We start from the raw sequence: 21,383 nt of genomic DNA, 5'->3' as shown, positions 1-21,383 counted from the left end.
GCCAGAAGGGATTTGGAAATCTGTGTCCTCACATCGAAGCCTTCATATACGATCCTCTTTAGGGATAAGGTGCAGCTGCATCTGCACCCAGTGTTCCTCCCGAAAGTGGTTTCGCAATTCCACTGCAATCAAGCAGTCTTCCTACCAGTGTTCTTCCCAAAGCCGCATGTGAACAGGGAGGAGCAACATCCGTACTCCTTAGATGTTAAACGTGCCTTGGCATTCTATATACCAAGAACCAAGCTGTTTCAACGCAGTTGCTCATAGCGAGAGCTGAGAGGCTGAAAGGCCTTCCCATCTCCACCCAGAGAATCTCATCCCGGATTAAATCATACATTCGTGCATGTTACAAGCTGCTCAGTGTTCCTCCTCTAGCTAACCTGACCACTCATTCCACAAGATCGCAAGCCTCGTTGGCCACTTTCCTAGGACAAGTTCCTATTCAGGACATCTGCAGGGCAGTAACCTGGTCTTCGGTGCACATGTTCTCAATACACTATGCCATCACCCAGCAGGCCAGAGATGATGCCAACTTTGGGCATTCAGTCTTGCAATCAGCTTGTTCTTGAACTCAGAGCCCACCTCCTCCGCAACTGCTTGAGAGTCACCTACACTGGAATGAACATGCGCAAGCACTCGAAGAACAGTTACTAATATTTCTGTAACTGTTGTTGTTTGAAATGTGTTGCATGTGTCCATCTCAAAGAACAGTTACAGAAAGGTTAGTAACACTTTTTTTTTTTTTTAAAAGGGACTAACTTTTTTAGATTTTGCAAATAGTAAAAATACAGGCATGTAAGTTCTCTAGTGAAGAAAGAGTGGAAGGGATAAGAACAATTAGTGCTGCACACCTCAAGAGAGGCATGATCAGGAGTCCTGTTGGCATGACCAGAGTGCAGTGAACCTAGCACTGGAAGAAAGTACACACTGTACCTTCTTAAAGATATAGTGAATGTCAATTCTAAACATGCTCCCCTCCCAGAGGCTTTCTGTCCAACTATTCTCTATGCAAGTGCACTGAATCTAGTCACTGCTGCTTAGGCATTATAACCCTATTCACAGTCCTCCTCTGAGCAACACTTCAGAAGATTAGTCCCATCTCAGAATATATGTAGCAGGTTATGTTGTGCTATATTTGAGGGAGTGGCAGCATGGGGACCCTCCTACCCACTAAAGGAAATTAGCTCACCAAACCATGAAATTTTATTACTACCTCCTTTTACATAGCTTGAAATGTTATTAATGGCTGTAAAGTTATCCATTTATTTTGAAAATCCATCATCAGTAACTATTTCTAGTGACAGTAAATTCCATAGGCTGATGCATCAAACATCATTTATCTTTATTAGTTCTATATTGACATCTAATTTCATTATGTATCCCTTATTTCATATTTGGGGGCAGCATAAAAAGAAAGAAAGGGGTCATCAAAATTGACAAGGGCATAGTGGAAGCTGAATACTGTACTCCAATTAAGTCTCTTCTAATTCTTCTTTGAAGGCTTAATAAATCTAGTCTTTGCAATCTCTCCAATGTGTCACATCAAACCCCTAACCATCTAAGGACTTGTCTACGTAGCACCAGCAAACCACTGTCGTTGAGTAGGATTTGTAAAGTGCTCTAACTGCCTTGTGTAGGCCCTGCTGGTGTGCTCTAAAAGATACCTAATTTCTGTTAATGTAGTCCTGGCACTTTTCAGAGCATGCCAGCAAGACCTACATGGGGCAGTTAAGAGTATTAAGTTAAGAACTCCTCTGGCACACTTTGCTGTGTCTTGTAGACAAGCCCTTAATTGCCCTTAGCTTATCATATGCTTTTAAGACATTTTTGCATAGGATAAAGATAGGCATGTACTGCTGTCTTAATAACAATTCAGTTAAAAAAAACCCCAAGTATCAGCACTGATTGGATGCCACAAAACGTACTGTAGCATCCAACCATTTGTGAAGATTGCCAGTAACACTGAAGCAGAAGTTGTGTATAGGTCTGGAGGAGTTATTCTTGTAGTATTCTTTAAAGTTTGAAATCATAAAACTTAAGACAAAAGTTTTACCTTCCTCATATTGGTCTTCTAATAAATAGGCTTCTGCTCTGTCCTTTAAAGCATTCACGTTAGCTGGTTCCAGCAGCAGAACTTCTGTGCAAACTTTTATGGCCTCAGCAGCCTGCTCATTCTGGAAAGGGGAAGGAAAAATGTTTGTGTTTGGTTTTCTTGCGAAATATTATTTACTCACAAGGGTAAAAATGTTCTTTTTTACCTTTGAGAAGCAGTGACAGATCCTTTCTTTGGCACGAAGAGTGTAAATAGGGACCTTTGGCTCAGTTTTCATTACAGATTCATATTTATTGATGGCATCTGTGTACCTATTTTAATTGTGAAAATAAACTGAGTATTTAAACACAATTATTTTCTAAGCAACTGTATCAATTCTTCAGTGGTCATTAAATGTACTAACTCATACAAAGTAACTTGGAAACTGTCACTGGGCAATTTGTTTTGTTTGGGATGATGTGCATCTCTTGCAATGCCTCTCTCAGCCTCAGAGGCTGTGCCTGGGCCAGCAGGAGAAAGAAAACCCTTAGCACCTTTAAGAGGTTCACCCCCATCCCCTCTTCATGGGTTTGAGAAGAGGAAGAGGAGGGGGCTCTTTGGTTGATTGATTGGACAGATGCATGCAGCATAAGCCTATTAGCTCCCACACACGGAAAGGGGAAGGCTTATAAGCCCTCCCCCCGCCCGCACCTGGAAGCGCCATTCTGCATTAGGAAGAAAATGTCCTCCCTCCCTGCCTTGGGGTTATAGGAGGACAGAGTTTTGGGGCCTTGCTGTGGGTATCATGTAAAGAATTTTTCCCTCACTGCCAGCTTGGCCAAGCAGAATGAGCTTTTTGCCTTCCTTTCAGCAGCCCAGGGATCCTGTGGTTAGGTTAGGTTGAAAAATTCACACTGTTGCTACTTAACAGGTGCCGAGTGCAGGTATTTGTTCAAGAGGGAGTCTAGTTCCCTGAAAAAGTGGTATTAGACGAGATTAGGAGAAAGCATCTCCTAAAAAAGGTGAGCATGGAGTTGGTGCTCCTAAGGTCCAGTACAGTGAGAAGATAACCCCCTTAAACCTCACATAAGGGTAAGGCAGTGGAGTCCCAGCTATGGGCTGGGATCAGGTCAGTTGGGGAACAGATTACACAGGTACAACAACCTGCACTGGATGAGTTATTGCTGGAGAGTTCCCAGATGTGTTACTTAATAAAGTTATGACTAGTTAAATCACATTTCCACTGGCTTGTCTGTTTTTCTGCAGTGTTCATGACAATGCTCCTTTGCATACTTTCATATTCAGGAAGGCTCCAGAATGAAAGCATCATTTGATGAACAATTCAAGTGAACCAAAAGAGAGTGACTATCATGCTCCTGTGACTCCCAACAGCTTAAAGAGCTGAACCAAGGTTTATGTTTTTAAATGCACAAAAATTAACATTTGTCTGAAATGTAAGATTTTTCTGAAACACAAACGGAAGTGCAGGGTTAAAGTTTCCATTACATCCCTAACTAATCACATAGTGCCTAGATTCGGGAGCTCAAACACCACATTACTATGCACCTCATTGTGAGCTGGTCTCAGGCCCCTTCAAACAAACTTGGGATGAATTAAGGCTGGCATCCCATCAGAGAGAGTTATTTTAATTTTGTTTGTTGTGCGTGTTAGCATACCGAAGAAAAGTTCTGAGCACATTACATATATAGCAACTTTCAAGGCTCCAGTAATTTTCTTGCTTTCCGAGTCATGACAAACTCATGAAAAATGTATTTGAAGGCTGTGGTGATATTTTATTTGCAAATATGCTGAGATCTCCACTTTTAAACACTGATGCATTAAAATACACTTTTAAATAAAAGACAACATTTAACTCAAATTAACAGCACTGACACTTGAATTTACCGGTGAAATGAATAACCACATACAGCTTTCCAGAGGGGCCACACAGTAAACCAATAAAATTACTCCAAAAGTATACTGATTTTTTTTTAATATTTATCAGCAACTTTGCTGATAAATTTTTGCTTTGTCATTTTGCAGTACCGTAAAGCAAACTAGTTTTCCGACACACATACTACTAAGTATAAGAAATGCACATTTGAGAATTTAAGTATTCCAGATTTCATTCTCAAAGTTAAAAAAGAAATCTGCTACCACACTACATTTGAAATCCAGATAAATGATGAAGAGCTACCTCCACTCGATCACTGTGCATAGCACAACTACGGTTATGTGTTTGACAGTAAATCATACAAAACTGAGAAGCAGCAAGGAGCAGAAATTTAAAAAAAAAGACTATTAATCACATCTAAGGGTTGGGATGGGGAGCCCCATTTGCTTGGTGCACCTATTATCAAGGGACAATTTGTAGTAGCATTGATCTTTATTTATTAGTTATATGGCGCTATGACATTTGAGAGCTGAATACAAACATTGTCCATGCCTTGATCTTATAATTTATTTCATGCAAAGAACAAACTAAAATGGCAATAGGCCATGGAGAGTAGGAAGGGAAGCAGGTAACAATAAGAAGGAACAAATGCTGCTGATGGTACACGTGGGTTGGTGTCTATTTTTAAATTGAAATTCTCATGGCCGTGCCCAGTGTTCAATCCCACATGACAAACAAAACAAAGCAAATTATCTCCAAACCTGTGAAGTTTTACTGCTTCGGGAGGAGTCATAGCATTGGTATCATTCAGTAAATGTCTAGTGCTCTTACCTGCCTTCTCTGATGAGTTCCTCTGCTGACTCGATTTGCTTATTAAGTTTCTTTACTTGTTTATAGTGAGAAAAACACAGCTTATGGTCCTGGTCAAGTTTCAGACACTCTCGGACTTCACTTTTCATGTAGGAAAAAGAAACATTAAGGGATTTCAAATAGAAGTAGAGGACAGTATTTTTAAAAAGCTGTCTGGAGTGACAGATTTTTCTGCATTGCATTCTCTCTTCCATTCAAGAGCATGTTAACGTGTGAAAATTAATGAAAACCATCCTGAGTTTACAGCTTTTTTCCCCATTACTTTATGTTGCCAGAAATTTATACTCCGCATAAAGTTATACTATATATTACACTAGATTGTTCTCTAGTGTATATTTTCAACTGTTTTGTCTGGCATTTGATAGTTATTTGTCACAGCTATCTCTGATGACTTATTTTTGAGTATGTTCTTACTCCACGCATACCATTACAGTCCATGTAAGCATAAAAACATTGTACGCCTCCTAAACCAGAACTGACCACTCTGATGGGACTCGGATACTTGAGTCAAAAGATGTCTTCAGAGAATGCTTATTTGCCTAGAACCCATCCGGCAGGAACACTATATTTTAAAATAGGCCAGTGTTCTTTGAAATTCTCAAAATGCAGTGGTCTAATAAGGAAAGTCTTGGATTGGTACAGCTGTCATCCTGTCATGTCTTATGTCATGTCTCAAAAGGATAATGAAAATGCTGACGTATGTCTCTGCTAAGAGCAAAGTAAAGTCCTTACTGCATGAAGCCAAGACAACCTAAGGAGGAAGGGACAAACAGAGGAACAGACATGAACTTGGGGGCCTGAGGAATAGTAGTAACCTAACTCATGAAGTCCGGGAGCTACAAAACTTTTATCTTTCTAACGATCTCCTGACGCACTCTAGCATGCTTTTCACATCCCAGAAAAGTGAGTGCAGATGCTTCTTTTTGCTTTTATGGATAACTTCTCTCCACTGTATGTTTCAGTGTTTTGCTTAATTGCACTTACAGCTTGGATTTGGCCATGAATGGGAAGAAAACTGATGTGGCCTGAATGTCCTAGGAGACAAAATAATCTCTCTATACTTCAAGAAAAGAGAACAAGTGGGGTGGTCTTCTTCTGAGAATATGCACAACATGCCTCAGGTGGCCCATGACCAGGATTCATCACTGAATTTGGTCCACCTGTTGGATCATTAGCTTCCCTGGCCCAGGCACTGACTGGGAGTGCGATGTGAATGCTGATCCACACCCCAACAAGTGGGGTTCACTGATGTATAGCTATCCAAGGTCACTCAAAAAAGTGGGGGGCCAGGAGGGGATACAATCTTCACCCTTAGAGATACCATATCTGCTGGAAGGGGATCCATGCTAGCATGAAATAAATACCCAGGCTTAAGTAGAAAACCACACTCATTTGAGGTTTCCAAAATCCCTGCCCTCATCCATCCATTCTGACATCCACTCTACTAACAAGGAAGGGAGAGAAACCTAAAAAGACAACTCAGGATCACTGTTCCCTCTAAGCTGTGCGCGTGCACACAGATCCTAAACCCCGCATGCACGGCAAAACACCACACGCACAAAAATTTGCACAGAAGAAATTTTTTGCGCGCACAGCCTGTCAAAAATTAGAGGGAACATTGCTCAGATAGTAAAGCTGCAATTCCCTGTTCTCTCAATTTCCCCCATCTCTAACTCAGTAGTTGCTTTTCAGTAGAAGTACTGTGTGACAGATAGCAGGGGCCAGACTTTCTTCCAGAAGATTCTAATGATGCCCTCTATTCAGCTTTTATTATGCAAGTGAAAGCAATGGACATTGCCTTCTCACTGCCCTGAATTCATCACAGCTTGTCAAAGTACAAGAGCACAAAGGCTGACCTCTAGCCAGACTTGGTCTGAATGAACTTCAATCCGAGTACAAGTCAGATGGGGTTTGAATGATCTGGGGACTAGAAGAGAGAAGACAATACAGATGGCACTGAAAAGCAAAGTATCTGTTGATCGTATACGGAGTCCTTGATCTCTAAACCCAAAGTATTTCAATGACCATGGTCTTGACTTCAAAGCAGTTGAGATCCTCTGGACTGTCGCCAGTCTCAACACCAAAGTCTCATCTGTATCCATACGAGAGTAGGTTTCTCCACTTAGAGACTGTCCATGAAACATTCTCCAAATACATTCACAAGAGCCCACCATGGAAGGCCTTTCTCTATTTGGATCAGTTCATTCTTGGCCAATCTGGCCACCCTTCTTCATTAATTCCTCCTTTCTCACTATTTTTCACTGTGCCCATTTTCTTTTGTTTGACAGACTAGCTGGCTTTTTTTGAGCCACTAGAGGAGCAGCAGTCTCTATCCATAGAGATGCAACACACACCAGACTTTATTAGGTTATTTTAATTATTAGTGTACATCTTATGCAGAGTTCCAGGCACCATATCTTGTGCTAAAAAACACTGAAACAAAACAAGAAGGGTACAGAGGCAGGCCAATGAGTACTTCCACACAACTATGTTGACAAAAGTGTCTGCACTAATCCTACCACTCACTCACTATGCATTTCACTATAGCAGATGGGTCAAACTTCCTTGGCATAGGCTTTGTGTTTTAATCTTTGCTATTACATACAATAGTAAACTTACCTGAGTGACAGTTCATGGTCCCCCAGCTGGTAGTATATTGTGCTGATTTTATAGAAGGCTTCAGTGTTATCATTCTTCAGTTTGGTAGCAGCTTTTAAGTCACTAATGGCTTTGCCTGGTTCTCCTTCCTTTATATAGCATTCAGCTCGAAGCTCCCGCAGCTCTGCATCCCAAACGCAAACCTTGAGAAACCAAAATGAAAGCTAGACTTTGATCTGTAAGCATTTCTCTTGTTTTTAAATCCTACCTAATTTCATATTGCCTCTTGTGATGGATCAGTGTTCTAGTCATGTGCAGAGTGCTTGAAATTTAACATCAATGCACTTCCCAGAGAGCAGAGATATTTCAAAGCCATTCCTCTAACAGATTACAGAAAACAAGTTATTTAGAAATGTGATTTGTAACCCAGCAGATGAGCCCACTCAGGGAGGCATGCTTGAACTCTCACCACTGCTGGAAAGAACTGGGACAGTGCGAGCCTGAAGGAGGGTGGCTGGAATCCTAAATTATTACAACTTCCCCCTATTACTATGGAAGATAAGAATTGTGATGGCTGAGGTGTCTACTGTCCAAATAGACATCTGAAGGAGGCATCTATATCAACATGGTGTGCAGGTCTGTCCTTAATACTTTTGGCAGTACAGCTTTAGAGGGGGACAACAACCATATCTCTCGAATAATCAACTGTTAACATTTTTCCCGGATATAAAAAAATGAGTTTCTCCTTCTGTAATAAATATGTGGGTTGGTTTGCTGTCAAAAAATGACAAGGCATCAAAACCAAAACATTTCATGTTTTTCTTAACTCTCAGTTTTACAGGGCTAGGTTTAATCATAACACAGCCCCCCTTTCCCCCCATCCCATCCCTTCCCACACTTTGACTCTTTTACAGTTATGAAATAAATGCTACAATTGACAAATGATCAAAGTTAATGTGATATACCCTCAAATAGCATCTCATTTTGTTACATCTAACAAAGGGGACTCAGGGAGATAGCACCTTACTCTGAATAGTTATAATGACCAAAATAAGATTGTACAAGTATGATTGTAATATAGATATAATTACATTTACCTTCAACAGATAACCCACTAATTCTTTTATTACTGCTTTGGGCTTGAAGGATTTGTCTGTAATATCCATACAAAGCAACTTCAATGGTGCATAAAAGCAGTGTACATATTCTGACATATGAGAAGACGGTATTTAAAATGTTTAATAAAGCAATAGAGAGTATGTGCAACTAAGTTACAAGATGCAACTAGGTTACCAGATCAAACTTTAAATTAGGAATTGAGTATACACATTTTTATTTATTAAAATTCTTCCTCAGGGAATTGTACATGAGTCATTTATAAAATTTCAGTCCTAGCTAGACTGAGTATAAAGGCAAATAAGTGTAATTTATTTTGTAGATAAACGACGCTTCTCAGAAGCACAGTAATGAACTATCATTAAGCAAGCATGCCTAATCTTTAGCTTACAGAAAATGTCAATATTAATTCTGGTATTTAACTTACATCCTGGACCCAAAAAAGTTAGATTTATGTAAATGCAAGTGTTTCTATTCCAAATTTGTGTAATTTAATCAGTACAGATAATGGCTGACAATTCTGCATTATCAGTACTTTACCATCATCATCAAATCTCAAACAAGAGTGAAAACATTCAAAATTATGGATCTCACAGCAACATTAATTTTGTCTCATGTATTTCTTATATTACATGCATGTCATGCATAGATGTTTTGTGCACCATAACAGAATGCGTGTAAAAATCTTGGCCAGGAATTTCTTTTAATGTTTTCTTGCATTTTTTAGAAAAAATGAAAAAACAGCATGCTAGTACACATTAGAGTTGCCCACATCTGAATATGTGACCACTGACTGAAGAGTCAAACAACAAGATGGGATACTACAATTCAGGTATCTGAGGATACGGATGTGCATATGGAAACCAGTGTGTAGTTTAGCTGCATACTATTTTTGATCCTTCACTACTTTTCTCTTACCAGTTTCCCCTACCTCCCCAAGGGAGGAAAGTACACAGTTCTCATTGAGGATGCGCACACACACACACACTAAGTACTAAGTTCAACGCATGTGAGTTTCTTGGATAACTGCAGTATGACTGAGAAAATTTAAATTATGCGACACACCTTTTTCATACTGGTAAAATTCCATTCAAACCACCGTGTCCCAAGAATACTGAACTTTGGACTGAGGGAAAGGACAAGAAATTTAAGCACAAAAAAGTATTAACAAAAAGTCATCTATACCAGAAGGCTAGGTTAAAATGGAGCAATTCCTCAACATAAATCCACAATCTCCCTTTCTTTAGCGCTCTGTCCTGCCCGACGTTGACCACCCTCAGCTCCCAACGATCCCAATGGGAGTTGACAGTGCTCAGTAGGATACAGCCAGCAACACATAAGGTTTTTGCATCAGTGCAGGCTTTAAAGTTCTATGTTAAAAAAAGAAACATACACATCTACCACAGATAGAAATTCTTATTTCTCTTCAATTATATTTCCTGTAGAACTTACTTCTAGAATCCCATCAAGAAGACTTATCGCAGTCGTGTAATCCTCCTGACGATACAGAGACAGTGCCTGTGAACGTAGGCGCTGCAACTCATCAGATTTCGTCAGCTGAGACCGGGCTTCCTTTTCCTCATTATCACTGGGATTAGATTTGAGCTGTAAATATAATAAAGAGAGAGAGACTGAACTCCGCTTGCTGGAGGTCTGATTTTGTTCTATTCACCATCTTGTACCATGGAGAACAAACCAAAGATGCTACTGAAGTGAACTGAATCATTTAAAACTCCCTTGGAAATGTTTCTAGTTGGGAAGAAAGAGTTCTTTGCCACTACATAAACTGTTATAATCCAGAAAAGTCCAGTTCCTTTTGCTCTGTACTAAAAGTTCATCACTTTGACACTTCATTCCTATGTAGTATACCCCCTCAACTGTATTCTACTTAATCCATCTCTTCCATTAGGCAGACACAAAATACAGGATTCTTTTATACAGTACTTCAAGGTTAGTAGAGGATTTACCTGTCCGATGTATTAGAAGCCTCACTGCAAATCAGGTATATTTACATAATGAATTTAGTGTGACTAGTTCAATGTTATTGTAGAGATGCAATTTTCATACCTCCTTAGAAAGGATGGCCATAGCAATAGATACAGATGTTTTAAATCCAGGGAGGGTTCATATGTCAGTTGAGAACTCCTGGACTCTGGAAACCAAGAAATGTCAGACTTCACATAAATCTTCTTTTAGACGAAGCCTGAAGGCCCTTGGTTCCCAGACGCTCTCCTTCTGACCAGACAACAACCAATACAGATTCTCGGACACTACTGTGACAATTTATTGTTTGAAGAGACGGAGTGTATTTTGGCTGTCCCCTTTTATCCCAAGAATCTGTCCATATGTGGGGTTGGGGCTTTGCATTTGGCAGGAATGAAGATCACAGCCTACAACAAGAGCTGGAGGGGGATGGATCACGATGAGTGGTCCCAAAGCACTCAATGACAAAACAGATTTTTACACAATGATGTCAGGTGGATGTGATCACATTTGCCATTAAGTCATGCAGGTTATACTCCAAAGTATATAAGAATCCAAACCCAATGTCAGACACATTTCATTTTGCACTGGGGAAGAGGCCTCTTTATTCTGTTACCTAAATCCTGAGAAAGATTCACCAAGGCAGAGGCCAGGAGTTAAATCCTGGCCCCACTGAAGTCAATGGCAAAACTCTTTTGGACCCATTCATTCTTCCCCTAATCTCAACATCCAGATTCTTTTTTATCTCAGGGAGATTGGGCTCTTCACCTGCCAAAAAATAGCCCAACTACGTTAGCTGGGAAATCTTCATTTCTCTAAACACATAACTGGAATAAAGGCAAGCAAACATTCTATGCAGAACACTGAACAAAAGGCTTTAGTAGAGGGTAGTAAAGAACACCATCCAAATGCAGCAACTTGGAGAGTTATCGGTAGTGTAAACTGGGCAAACAATTGAATCAAATTACTATTTTGAGTCCACAGAAAAGTAAAATATTTTTCTGAGGTAAGTAATCATTCAAAGTGAGACACACTGATTTGCTCAGGTAGTGCAGTTAGGTGAAATGTATTCTAACCCAAAAACTTTCTGAAGAGGAGACATAATTGTCACCCATCAATGAGATATAGTGGTAGAGTTAGTCATCAATTTGTCAGGTTTTTGGAACAAATTAGAAAAATATAATTTGTTTGCCATTATTTTGTTTTTGCTTCCAACATTCTGAGGTCTCAACAAGTCTGAGCTTGTGGTCATAAAGAATATATTTTTATTTTCCCAGTTTGAAAAAATTTGCTGTGATTAGGGAATTCCCCTACAGCCAGCAAGAATGAAATAGCCGGGCATCTTCCTCATTCCCTTTACCAATTGAATGCAGGGACAAGCAAGTGAGGGATCACAAACAATCCCTGACAGAGTTCAGATGGGTAGGGGGAAGGATAAAGCTTCAGAGATCACAAGAACTGATCATCATATTGTGTGGTGAGAGAAGAATTGTCAATTAGTGATATTAACTAAAGGTCTGATCCAAATCCCATTGTTTTCTATGCGCTTTGGCAAGGCCCCGACTACATTAAATCATAGTATACAACCGGCTAAAAACTCAGGATGATCCTCGAGTACATTTCCATCAATGCAGACATTCCAAAACAGTACACACCCCAATTCAGTATTTTTCTGCACTGAATCATTTATTTTATTTCAAGTCCTAATATGTATTGGGATTACCCAACAAAATGAGCCTGACTTCAAGGTGGGTGCAGAATGGGGATGAAGAAAGAGAAAAGGGAGGGAAAGCATTTTACAACATGTTCCCTTTTGCAGACTGCTTGTCAGGTAAACAAAACCTGTATCTTTTCTATGGTTACTTTAGCAAGGAATAGACCCTACCAAGTATATAAACAATGCCTTTTTGATGCATTATGAATGAGACATCAAGAAAAAAAACAGGTACTGGTGTAATCTCTTCTCTTCTAGTAGGAATGAATGAAACAATAGGCTTTAAAATTCAAGCTGGGACTGGAAACGTATTTCTGCTTCTCAGGATTACATAACTACTTCAAAAGTCAAAAATCATAGCACACACAATTTAGCAAAATCTGACAAAAATATAATGCACACAAAGGTAAACATCAGGAACTTGTGTGAGAGGAGTATTGTTCATAGGGTTTGTTTTAACTTTATATATCTTTCTCACCTGCCACATACTTGCTTCACTACGTAGAGAAGTTTCTAATATATATTTCCAGGTCAAATACTGATTATCGTAACATGCAATGCCCTTTGATTCCTCTGCTGCCACTAGAGGTCACAACTGCAGCGTCAAAGTATTCATGCACTGAAATACTTTATTTCCAAAAATCTAATCTATTATTACTACCTACAAAATGCTGTGGTTAGAGCAGAGGTTGAAAGAGTAATTTTGCACAACTGGAGGTGTTCAGCATGGGTGGCTGTATACTGGAGGTATAAGGGAGTTTGTTGTGGAGTGCAGATTCCTGCAAATTCATGTGGGCATTACTAGAGGGTTGCACACTAGAGGGTCTGAAGGCCAAGCTACATACCCAATGAGAGAGCAACATATGAAGCTGCTGCCAGTGATGTGCCAGCAGCAGCAGCAGAAGGTACCAGAGAAATGCCTCTGCCTGAAGCAATTTGATAGATGGAGGGAAAGTGTACGGAGTGCGGGAGGCATAACAGAACTGGAAGGGGTCAGAGACGGGGGTTGTGGAGGGTTACAGACACTCTCCAGCCCCTGCACTCAGATCTGTTTGGTCCTTTATCCTCCAGTTATTCTTTAACCTGCTCCTGATCCCTCCTGACCCCAGAATTTCAATGGTCCTCTGCCACCAGGACCCTCTTATACTTCTGTCAAGGTTCCTTCCCCACTCTGAACTCTAGGGTACAGATGTGTGGACTTGCATGAAAACCTCCTTAGCTTATTTTTACCAGCTTAGGTTAAAACTTCCCCAAGGTACAAACTATTTTCCTTTTTCCCTTGGACTTTATTGCTGCCACCACCAAGCATCTAACAGATATATAACCGGGAAAGACCCCGCTTGGAAAAGTCTTTCCCACCAAAATCCTGGGGAAGGTTTGTAAAAAACCTCACCAATTTGCATAGGTGAACACAGACCCAAACCCTTGGATCTTAAGGGCAACGAAAAAGCATTCAGATTCTTAAAAGAAGAATTTTAATAGAAGTAAAGAAATCACCTCTGTAAAATCAGGATGGTAGATACCTTACAGGGTAATTAGAGTCAAAACATAGAGAACCCCTCTAGGCAAAACCTTAAGTTACAAAAAAGATACACAGACAGAAATAGTTATTCTATTCAGCACAATTCTTTTCTCAGCCATTTAAAGAAATCATAATCTAACGCATACCTAGCTAGATTACTTACTAAAAGTTCTAAGACTCCATTCCTGGTCTATCCCCGGCAGAAACAGCATATAGACAGACACACAGACCCTTTGTTTCTCTCCCTCCTCCCAGCTTTTGAAAGTATCTTGTGTCCTCATTGGTCATTTTGGTCAGGTGCCAGCGAGGTTACCTTTAGCTTCTTAACCCTTTACAGGTGAGAGGAGCTTTCCCCTGGCTAGGAGGGATTTCAAAGGGGTTTACCCTTCCCTTTATATTTATGACACGCCCCCCAAATCACAAATAGGGTGAAACGCTGGCTGTGATTTCTTCCTGGAGCTCTAGGAGAAAACAGTGACTTACCTAGGACACCAGGTGGGTCAAGGAACTATCAAACCCCTACAGACCAAAGTGGATGCTATCCAAAAGTGGTCTGTCCCCAAGTCAAAGAAACAGGTTCAAACCCTCTTAGGCTTGGCCGGTTATTATAGGCGATTTGTACCACAAAACAGCCAAATCGCCGCCCCACTGACAGACCTAACCAAAAAGAAACAGCCAAATGCCGTTCAGTGGACCGAAGAGTGTCAGAAGGCCTTTAACCAGCTGTCATAAATATAAAGGGAAGGGTAACCCCTTTGAAATCCCTCCTGGCCAGGGGAAAATTCCTCTCACCTGTAAAGGGTTAAGAAGCTAAAGGTAACCTCGCTGGCACCTGACCAAAATGACCAATGAGGAGACAAGATACTTTCAAAAGCTGGGAGGAGGGAGAGAAACAAAGGGTCTGTGTGTCTGTCTATATGCTGTTTCTGCCGGGGATAGACCAGGAATGGAGTCTTAGAACTTTTAGTAAGTAATCTAGCTAGGTATGCGTTAGATTATGATTTCTTTAAATGGCTGAGAAAAGAATTGTGCTGAATAGAATAACTATTTCTGTCTGTGTATCTTTTTTGTAACTTAAGGTTTTGCCTAGAGGGGTTCTCTATGTTTTGACTCTAATTACCCTGTAAGGTATCTACCATCCTGATTTTACAGAGGTGATTTCTTTACTTCTATTTACTTCTATTTCTATTAAAAGTCTTCTTGTAAGAAAACTGAATGCTTTTTTATTGTTCTCAGATCCAAGGGTTTGGGTCTGTAGTCACCTATGCAAATTGGTGAGGCTTTTTATCCAACATTTCCCAGGAAAGGGGGGGGTGCAAGTGTTGGGAGGATTGTTCATTGTTCTTAAGATCCAAGGGTCTGGGTCTGTAGTCACCTAGGCAAATTGGTGAGGCTTTTTACCAAACCTTGTCCAGGAAGTGGGGTGCAAGGTTTTGGGAAGTATTTTGGAGGGAAAGACGTTTCCAAACAGCTCTTCCCCAGTAACCAGTATTTGTTTGGTGGTGGTAGCGGCCAATCCAAGGACAACGGGTGGAATATTTTGTTCCTTGGGGAAGTTTTGACCTAAGCTGGTAAAGATAAGCTTAGGAGGTTTTTCATGCAGGTCCCCACATCTGTACCCTAGAGTTCAGAGTGGGGGAGGAACCTTGACACCAGCTTAAAGCGACACTCATGTCTGACCCTGTACTAAGGGCCCCAGACTTTGACAAACCGTTCCTAGTAACCACAGATGTGTCTGAGCGTGGTGTGGGAGCAGTTTTAATGCAGGAAGGACCGGATCAAGAATTCCATCCTGTAGTGTTTCTTAGCAAGAAGCTGTCTGAGAGGGAAAGCAACTGGTCAGTCAGTGAAAAAGAATGTTACGCCATTGTCTACGCTCTGGAAAAGCTACACCCATATGTTTGGGGATGGCGTTTCCACCTGTAAACCGACCATGCTGTGCTACAGTGGCTTCATACCGCCATGGGAAGTAGCAATAAACTTCTTCGGTGGAGTTTAGCTCTCCAAGATTTTGATTTCGACATCCAACACATCTCAGGAGCTTCTAACAAAGTGGCTGATGCACTCTCCCGTGAAAGTTTCCCAGAATCAACTGGTTAAAATCGTACTTGAGATGTGGAATATATTGTTAGTCTTTATATACTTGGTAGTATATTTAGAAGTGCACTTGTCTTATTAACTCTGTTTTCTCCTAGAGCTCCAGGAAGAAATCACAGCCAGCATTTCACCCTATCTGTGATTTGGGGGCATATCTTAAATATAAAGGGAAGGGTAAACACCTTTAAAATCCCTCCTGGCCAGAGGAAAAACCCTTTCACCTGTAAAAGGGTTAAGAAGCTAGGATAAGGGAAGTTTTAACCTAAGCTGATAAAAATAAGCTTAGGAGGTTTTCATGCAGGTCCCCACATCTGTACCCTAGAGTTCAGAGTGGGGAAGGAACCTTGACATGGTGGCAGAGGTGGGATTTTAAAGGTGTTTACCCTTCCCTTTATATTTATGACAACTTCCCTTCCCTTTCCTGCCCCACAAGTCCTAGCTAGGAAGTTCTACAAACATGCACACAGGCCCTTTTCCTTCCACAGTCTATTATTATATATTACAAAGGTTAAGCCAATACACACTATACAAAGAGTCCCTGCTTCCCTCACCAGTGCCCTCCACTCCCCACCTCTGGGTCATTCTTTCTCTACCACCTCTGCCCATCCCTCTGCTGCCTGCTACTTTTGCCCTCCCCACTTTTCACCCCACCTAATCATCCTCTAGGTCCCCTTTCTTTCCTTCCCCCAAAATACCCCTCCATGGCATGTGAATCAAGGTTGCCCAAGATGCTAATGTTGCCTTAAAAAAAAAATCACTAGTTAATTAATTTTAAATGAGTTTAACTGAATTTCTAACTATAGAAGTTTTTGTTAATTATAGTAAATGGGTGCAGTTATAGCATTGTTCCTTGACCCTCACCCCACTACTGCATTATGAGCTATTACAGAGCACGTAATGCAAACCAAAATTCCTGGAGACACATAGCTGATGCTAAAGGAAACGGTGAATAAACCTGAAGCATCAGTGTTATAGCTACACAGTTCAGATGCTGATCCACTGCAGGCAAAAGAGCACTGCAGCTGGAGTTGTGGTGGTAAGTGACAGCCATGTTTAACGATAACTTCACCCAACCAGATACAGATTACCAAGTAACGACTATTTCCTTCTCCCTCATACACAATGAGACAAAAGTAGGCTTTAAGCATTACTGAAACAATGTTTTTCATCATAAGGTTTCCTCACTAGGTGCACTAGACAGGATTTATATGTAATGTTCACGGTACAACTGAAAAATAAAAAAAAAATAAAAACTTTCTCCAAGTGAAGAGACGACTAGGAGAACGAAGTTATCCTCCACACTCCACCTAACAAGCAAGCCAAGAATTATGGACAGTTCTCTCTACCTTTTCCTCCTTTGGAAGAGATAAGAGGGATGGGGTTGGGGAAGGAAAGGAATGCATCCAGATCCCTATCAGAACTAGGGATGCAATAAGAACTAGGGAGCTGTTTACCTGTTTACTCTAACGGTTTTGCAAAGAAAAGAAAGGAAGACTAGCAGACGGCCAATATGGCTCCAACCAGGAGATCTTTAATGAAAATCGAAAAGGAATCCTACAACAAGTGGAAACATGGACAAATTGCTAAGGAGGAGTACAAAGAAATAGCACAAGCATGTAGGGAGAAAATCAGAAAGGCTAACACACAAAATGAATTACACCTAGCAAGGGACATAAAAGGCAACAAGAAAAGATTCTATAAATACAACAGGAGCAAGAGAAAGACTAAGTGAAGCATATGTCCACTACTTAGCAGGGACGACAACAAAAAGGCAAAGTGTTTAATCACTGTTTTGCTTCAGTCTTCATTAAAAAGGTAACTAGAGGACTACAGAAGGGCAAACATGGTACCTAACATTAGAAAGGGGAACAAAGAGGATCTGGAGAATTAGAGACCAGTCAGCCTAACTTCAATACATAGAAAGATAGTGGAACAAATTATTAAACAATCAGTAAGCACCTAGAGGATAATAGTGTAATAAGGAATCACCAACATGATTTGTCAAGAACAAATCATGCAAAACCAACGTAATTTCCTCCTTTGACAGGGTCACTGGCCCAGCAGATAGGGATAGAGTTGTAGATGTGATATGTCTTGATTTTTATTTAGTAAGATTATCAAGTGGGACTGTCAACATTCTCATAAGCAAACTTGAGAAATGTACTCTAAATGGTATTAGTGTAAAATGGGTGTACAACTGATTGAAAAACAAACAAGTAGTTATCAATGGTTCACTGACACATGTAGAGGGGTCCCACAGGGATCTGTCCTGGGTCCAGTATTATTCAGTATTTTCATTCATGACTTGGATAACAGAGTGGAGAGTATGCTTATAAAATATGCAGATAACACCAAGATGGGAGAGGTTGCAAGCACTTTGGAGGACAGGATTAGAATTCAAAATGACCTTGAGAAATTGGAGAACTGATCTGAAATCAACAAGATGAAATTCAATAAAAACATGTGTAAAGTACTTTACTTAGGAAGGAAAAAAATTAACTGCACAACCATAAAATAGGAAGTAACTGGCTAGGTGGCAGTGCTTCTGAAAATAATCTTTGAGTTACAGTGGATCATAAATTGAATACAAGTCAACAATATGATGCAGCTGTGAAAAAGGCTAATATCTGGGGTTTATTAACAGGAGTTTTATATGTAAGACATGGAGAGTAACTGTCCCACTCTACTCAGCACTGGTGAAGCTTCAGCTAGAGTATCATGTTCAATTCAAGGTACCACACTTAAGGAAAGATCTGAACAAACTTGAGACAGTCCAGAGGAAAGCAACAAAAATGATAAAAATTTTCAAAAATTTGGCTTATAAAGAAAGGTTAAAAAAACCTGGGTATGTTTACTCTTGAGGAAAAGATGACGGGGGGGAGGGGGAAGGACAACGACTCATAACAGTCTTCAAATATGTTAAGGGCTGTTATAATGAGGACAGGTGGCACTTGTCATGTCTACCGAAGGTAGGACAAGTAGTAAAACGCTTAATCTGCAGCAAGGGGTATCTAAGGTTAGATATTAGGAAAAACTTGCTAACTATAAGGATAGTTAAGCTCTAGAATAGGCTTCCAAGGGAGGTTGTGGAATCTCCATCTGCAAAAACTCCCAGAATTGTGAGTTACTGCGTTGCCCCTCTCAGGGTCAGCAGGTAAGAGTTTTACTACTGCTAAAATGTGTGACAACCCCATGATTTGCCAGATTATCTGCCTTGCAAGCAAACTCGTTAGAACTCTCCCAGTTCAAACCTTGTCTTGCCAGTAAGGAACAATGAACCTCAACTGAAGTTCCCCAGAGATGTCTCTCTACACCATCCAGCCCTCTTACTGAACACTCACAAAAGTAATTAAGTTTGTTGCTCCTTTAAAGAGACAATACACTACAACCTGTTAGCTTAACTGGTATTAACACACTGTTCCCTTCAATCAGTGCACTGAACACAGTAAAAATAACGTAAGTTTATTTAACAAGAGGACATAGGATTAAGTGATACCGAGTATAAGGAATAATGACAGAAAGGGTTACATACAAACAAGAATAAAAATATGCTTCAGAGGTGAGGAAGAGACAGTACTGGGACATTGATAGGTCAGATGGGATGGGGCAGAAGAACAGGCAGACTCTCCAGAGCCTCAAATGGAACTCAAGATTCTTGACTTTCAACATCCCTTTGCCTTCAGCAACTATCTGTGAAACCCACCAGCAAAGTCTCCCATCCCACTCTACTCCCGCACCACATAGAGGATAACAACCTACTACTGCTATCAGTTACTCCATTTGCTTAAGCAGCAGAGGTTTAGTGTGGTGGACCTAAAGGGTCCAGCCCTGCTAATGACCCATGTCAGTCTCAATATGAAACGACAGGATGGAATTAGGTTTATTTCAGTTTGCTTTTTTAAAAAAGGTAGAAAATTACACCCAAAAACCTATGTTAAAAGAACATTATTAAAGTTGCAAAGTCAAGCACTCAAAAGTTAGGAAATGCCAGAATAAAGGGTGCCTTAAGTTGGAAGGTATATATTGAACGAGGCAGGGGATTGCAAGAAGAGGAAGGATGGTCTCAGTGTTAAGACAGTTTAATGATGCCCTGGAGAACTGGATCCTATCCCGGACTGTGTCTGGGTTTCTGCATGATGCTAGTTAAGTCACACAACCCAGACTTTTCACAGCTAGTCCCTAATTGTGTGTTCCTCATTTTCTGGGTGCCTGACTTGGGATCCTGGGGCCCAATGTGCAGTAGTACTACTGAGTACTCACAACTGCAACTGAAGTCAATGGAAGCTGTGCCTGAATACATGAAGTGCTATAGAATGCCGAGTACTCTGAAAAAACAGGTCCTAAGCATCTCAAATTGGGCCTCCAAAATTAAATACCCATTAATCTCTGTGCATCAGTTTCCACATCTGTAAAATGAGGGTAATACCACTCCCTCTCACCTCACTGGGGTTTTGTGAATATAAGTCCAATATTTGTGAAGCACCTGACATTACACTGATAAGCACCATAGACAAGCCCATGGGTAAACTAATAATTGTGTATTCGGAGGAGGGTTTGAACAATATGCAGTAAATAATGCTTGGGGCCACCCACTGAACTATGAGGAAGAAACAAAATGTTATACAGCTGCTCATTCAGTGCACGTGATCCATCTTGTGTGCTGAATGAGGCAGGGATTCTATAAAAAATAGCATGTGATCTTACATTCTTTAATTATATCATAATGCATATGCATAAAGGGCCAAATTAAAGGTTGCACAGGCAACCTTAATTCTGGTATTTCCTAACTTTTGTATGCTTGATTGTGCAACCTTAGTAAAGTTTTTAACGTGTGTGTGTGTGTGTGTGTGTGTGTGTGTGTGTGTGTGTGTGAGAGAGAAAGAAATATTAGGCAGCTTGGGACGATTTGATTTTATTGGGAAATATCAATAAATATCAATTCCACCACATATGCAAATTGATGAAAAAATATTTCCATTGATAATAATCAAAATTTACTGATAGGCAAAGTAAGAAATCTGCTTGAGAACTTAGAGTTTGACCTAAGGATGTTTAATTTGTGTATTTTGACAAGTTGTTTTTTAATGGTTATAAAGTTTTACACTTTTGAAATCTCAAAATCTACCATCATTAAATAATTCTTCACTTATACACAACCATTACCTGACCCCCCCTCACCAAAAATTTCCCACAATTGCAAAATTTTAAAAAAAAAAAAAACAGTAAAAATGGAACAAATGTTTTAAACATCTGTCAAAATTATAAAAAATAAAAATAAAATTCTGTCAAGCCTAAACATATATACACAAAATTTGATTAGAGCACAAAATGTTGAAGAGTCAAAAAATCCCAAGTTTGGGTTTCACTCACGAGCTTTGCTATGCTTCTGCACCTGGCCAGACTATAATTCAACCTCATAGATATATGTCTGCAAGTACTGCAACTGCTTTTCACATGTTTGAAATTAACAATTAAAGCAGCATATTGAATGTACAGGTCAATTTCTCTGTGTGGAACAGGTAATACCATAGCCTGTCTACCTAGCTATAGGGAAGTA

The 21,383-nt window shown here is 40.2% G+C and overlaps 1 protein-coding gene across 4 annotated transcripts in view; it reads right to left on the bottom strand.

The window, feature by feature from the left end:
- DNAJC3 (DnaJ heat shock protein family (Hsp40) member C3) overlaps window positions 1-21,383 on the bottom strand; it is a 64,462-nt gene that overhangs the window by 17,354 nt on the left and 25,725 nt on the right. For all 4 annotated transcript variants that reach the window (XM_073347977.1, XM_073347984.1, XM_073347994.1 and 1 more), the window contains exons 5-9: window positions 9,963-10,115; window positions 7,416-7,597; window positions 4,758-4,877; window positions 2,259-2,364; window positions 2,054-2,174 (exon numbers count right to left, since the gene is read on the bottom strand). In XM_073347977.1, coding sequence (XP_073204078.1) covers window positions 2,054-2,174; window positions 2,259-2,364; window positions 4,758-4,877; window positions 7,416-7,597; window positions 9,963-10,115 — 682 coding nt within the window. The remainder of the gene's footprint in view (window positions 1-2,053; window positions 2,175-2,258; window positions 2,365-4,757; window positions 4,878-7,415; window positions 7,598-9,962; window positions 10,116-21,383) is intronic.

The sequence above is a fragment of the Lepidochelys kempii genome, chromosome 1, assembly GCF_965140285.1.
Source record: "Lepidochelys kempii isolate rLepKem1 chromosome 1, rLepKem1.hap1, whole genome shotgun sequence".
Lineage (NCBI taxonomy): Eukaryota > Metazoa > Chordata > Testudines > Cheloniidae > Lepidochelys > Lepidochelys kempii.
This window is presented reverse-complemented; position numbering and strand designations above follow the sequence as displayed.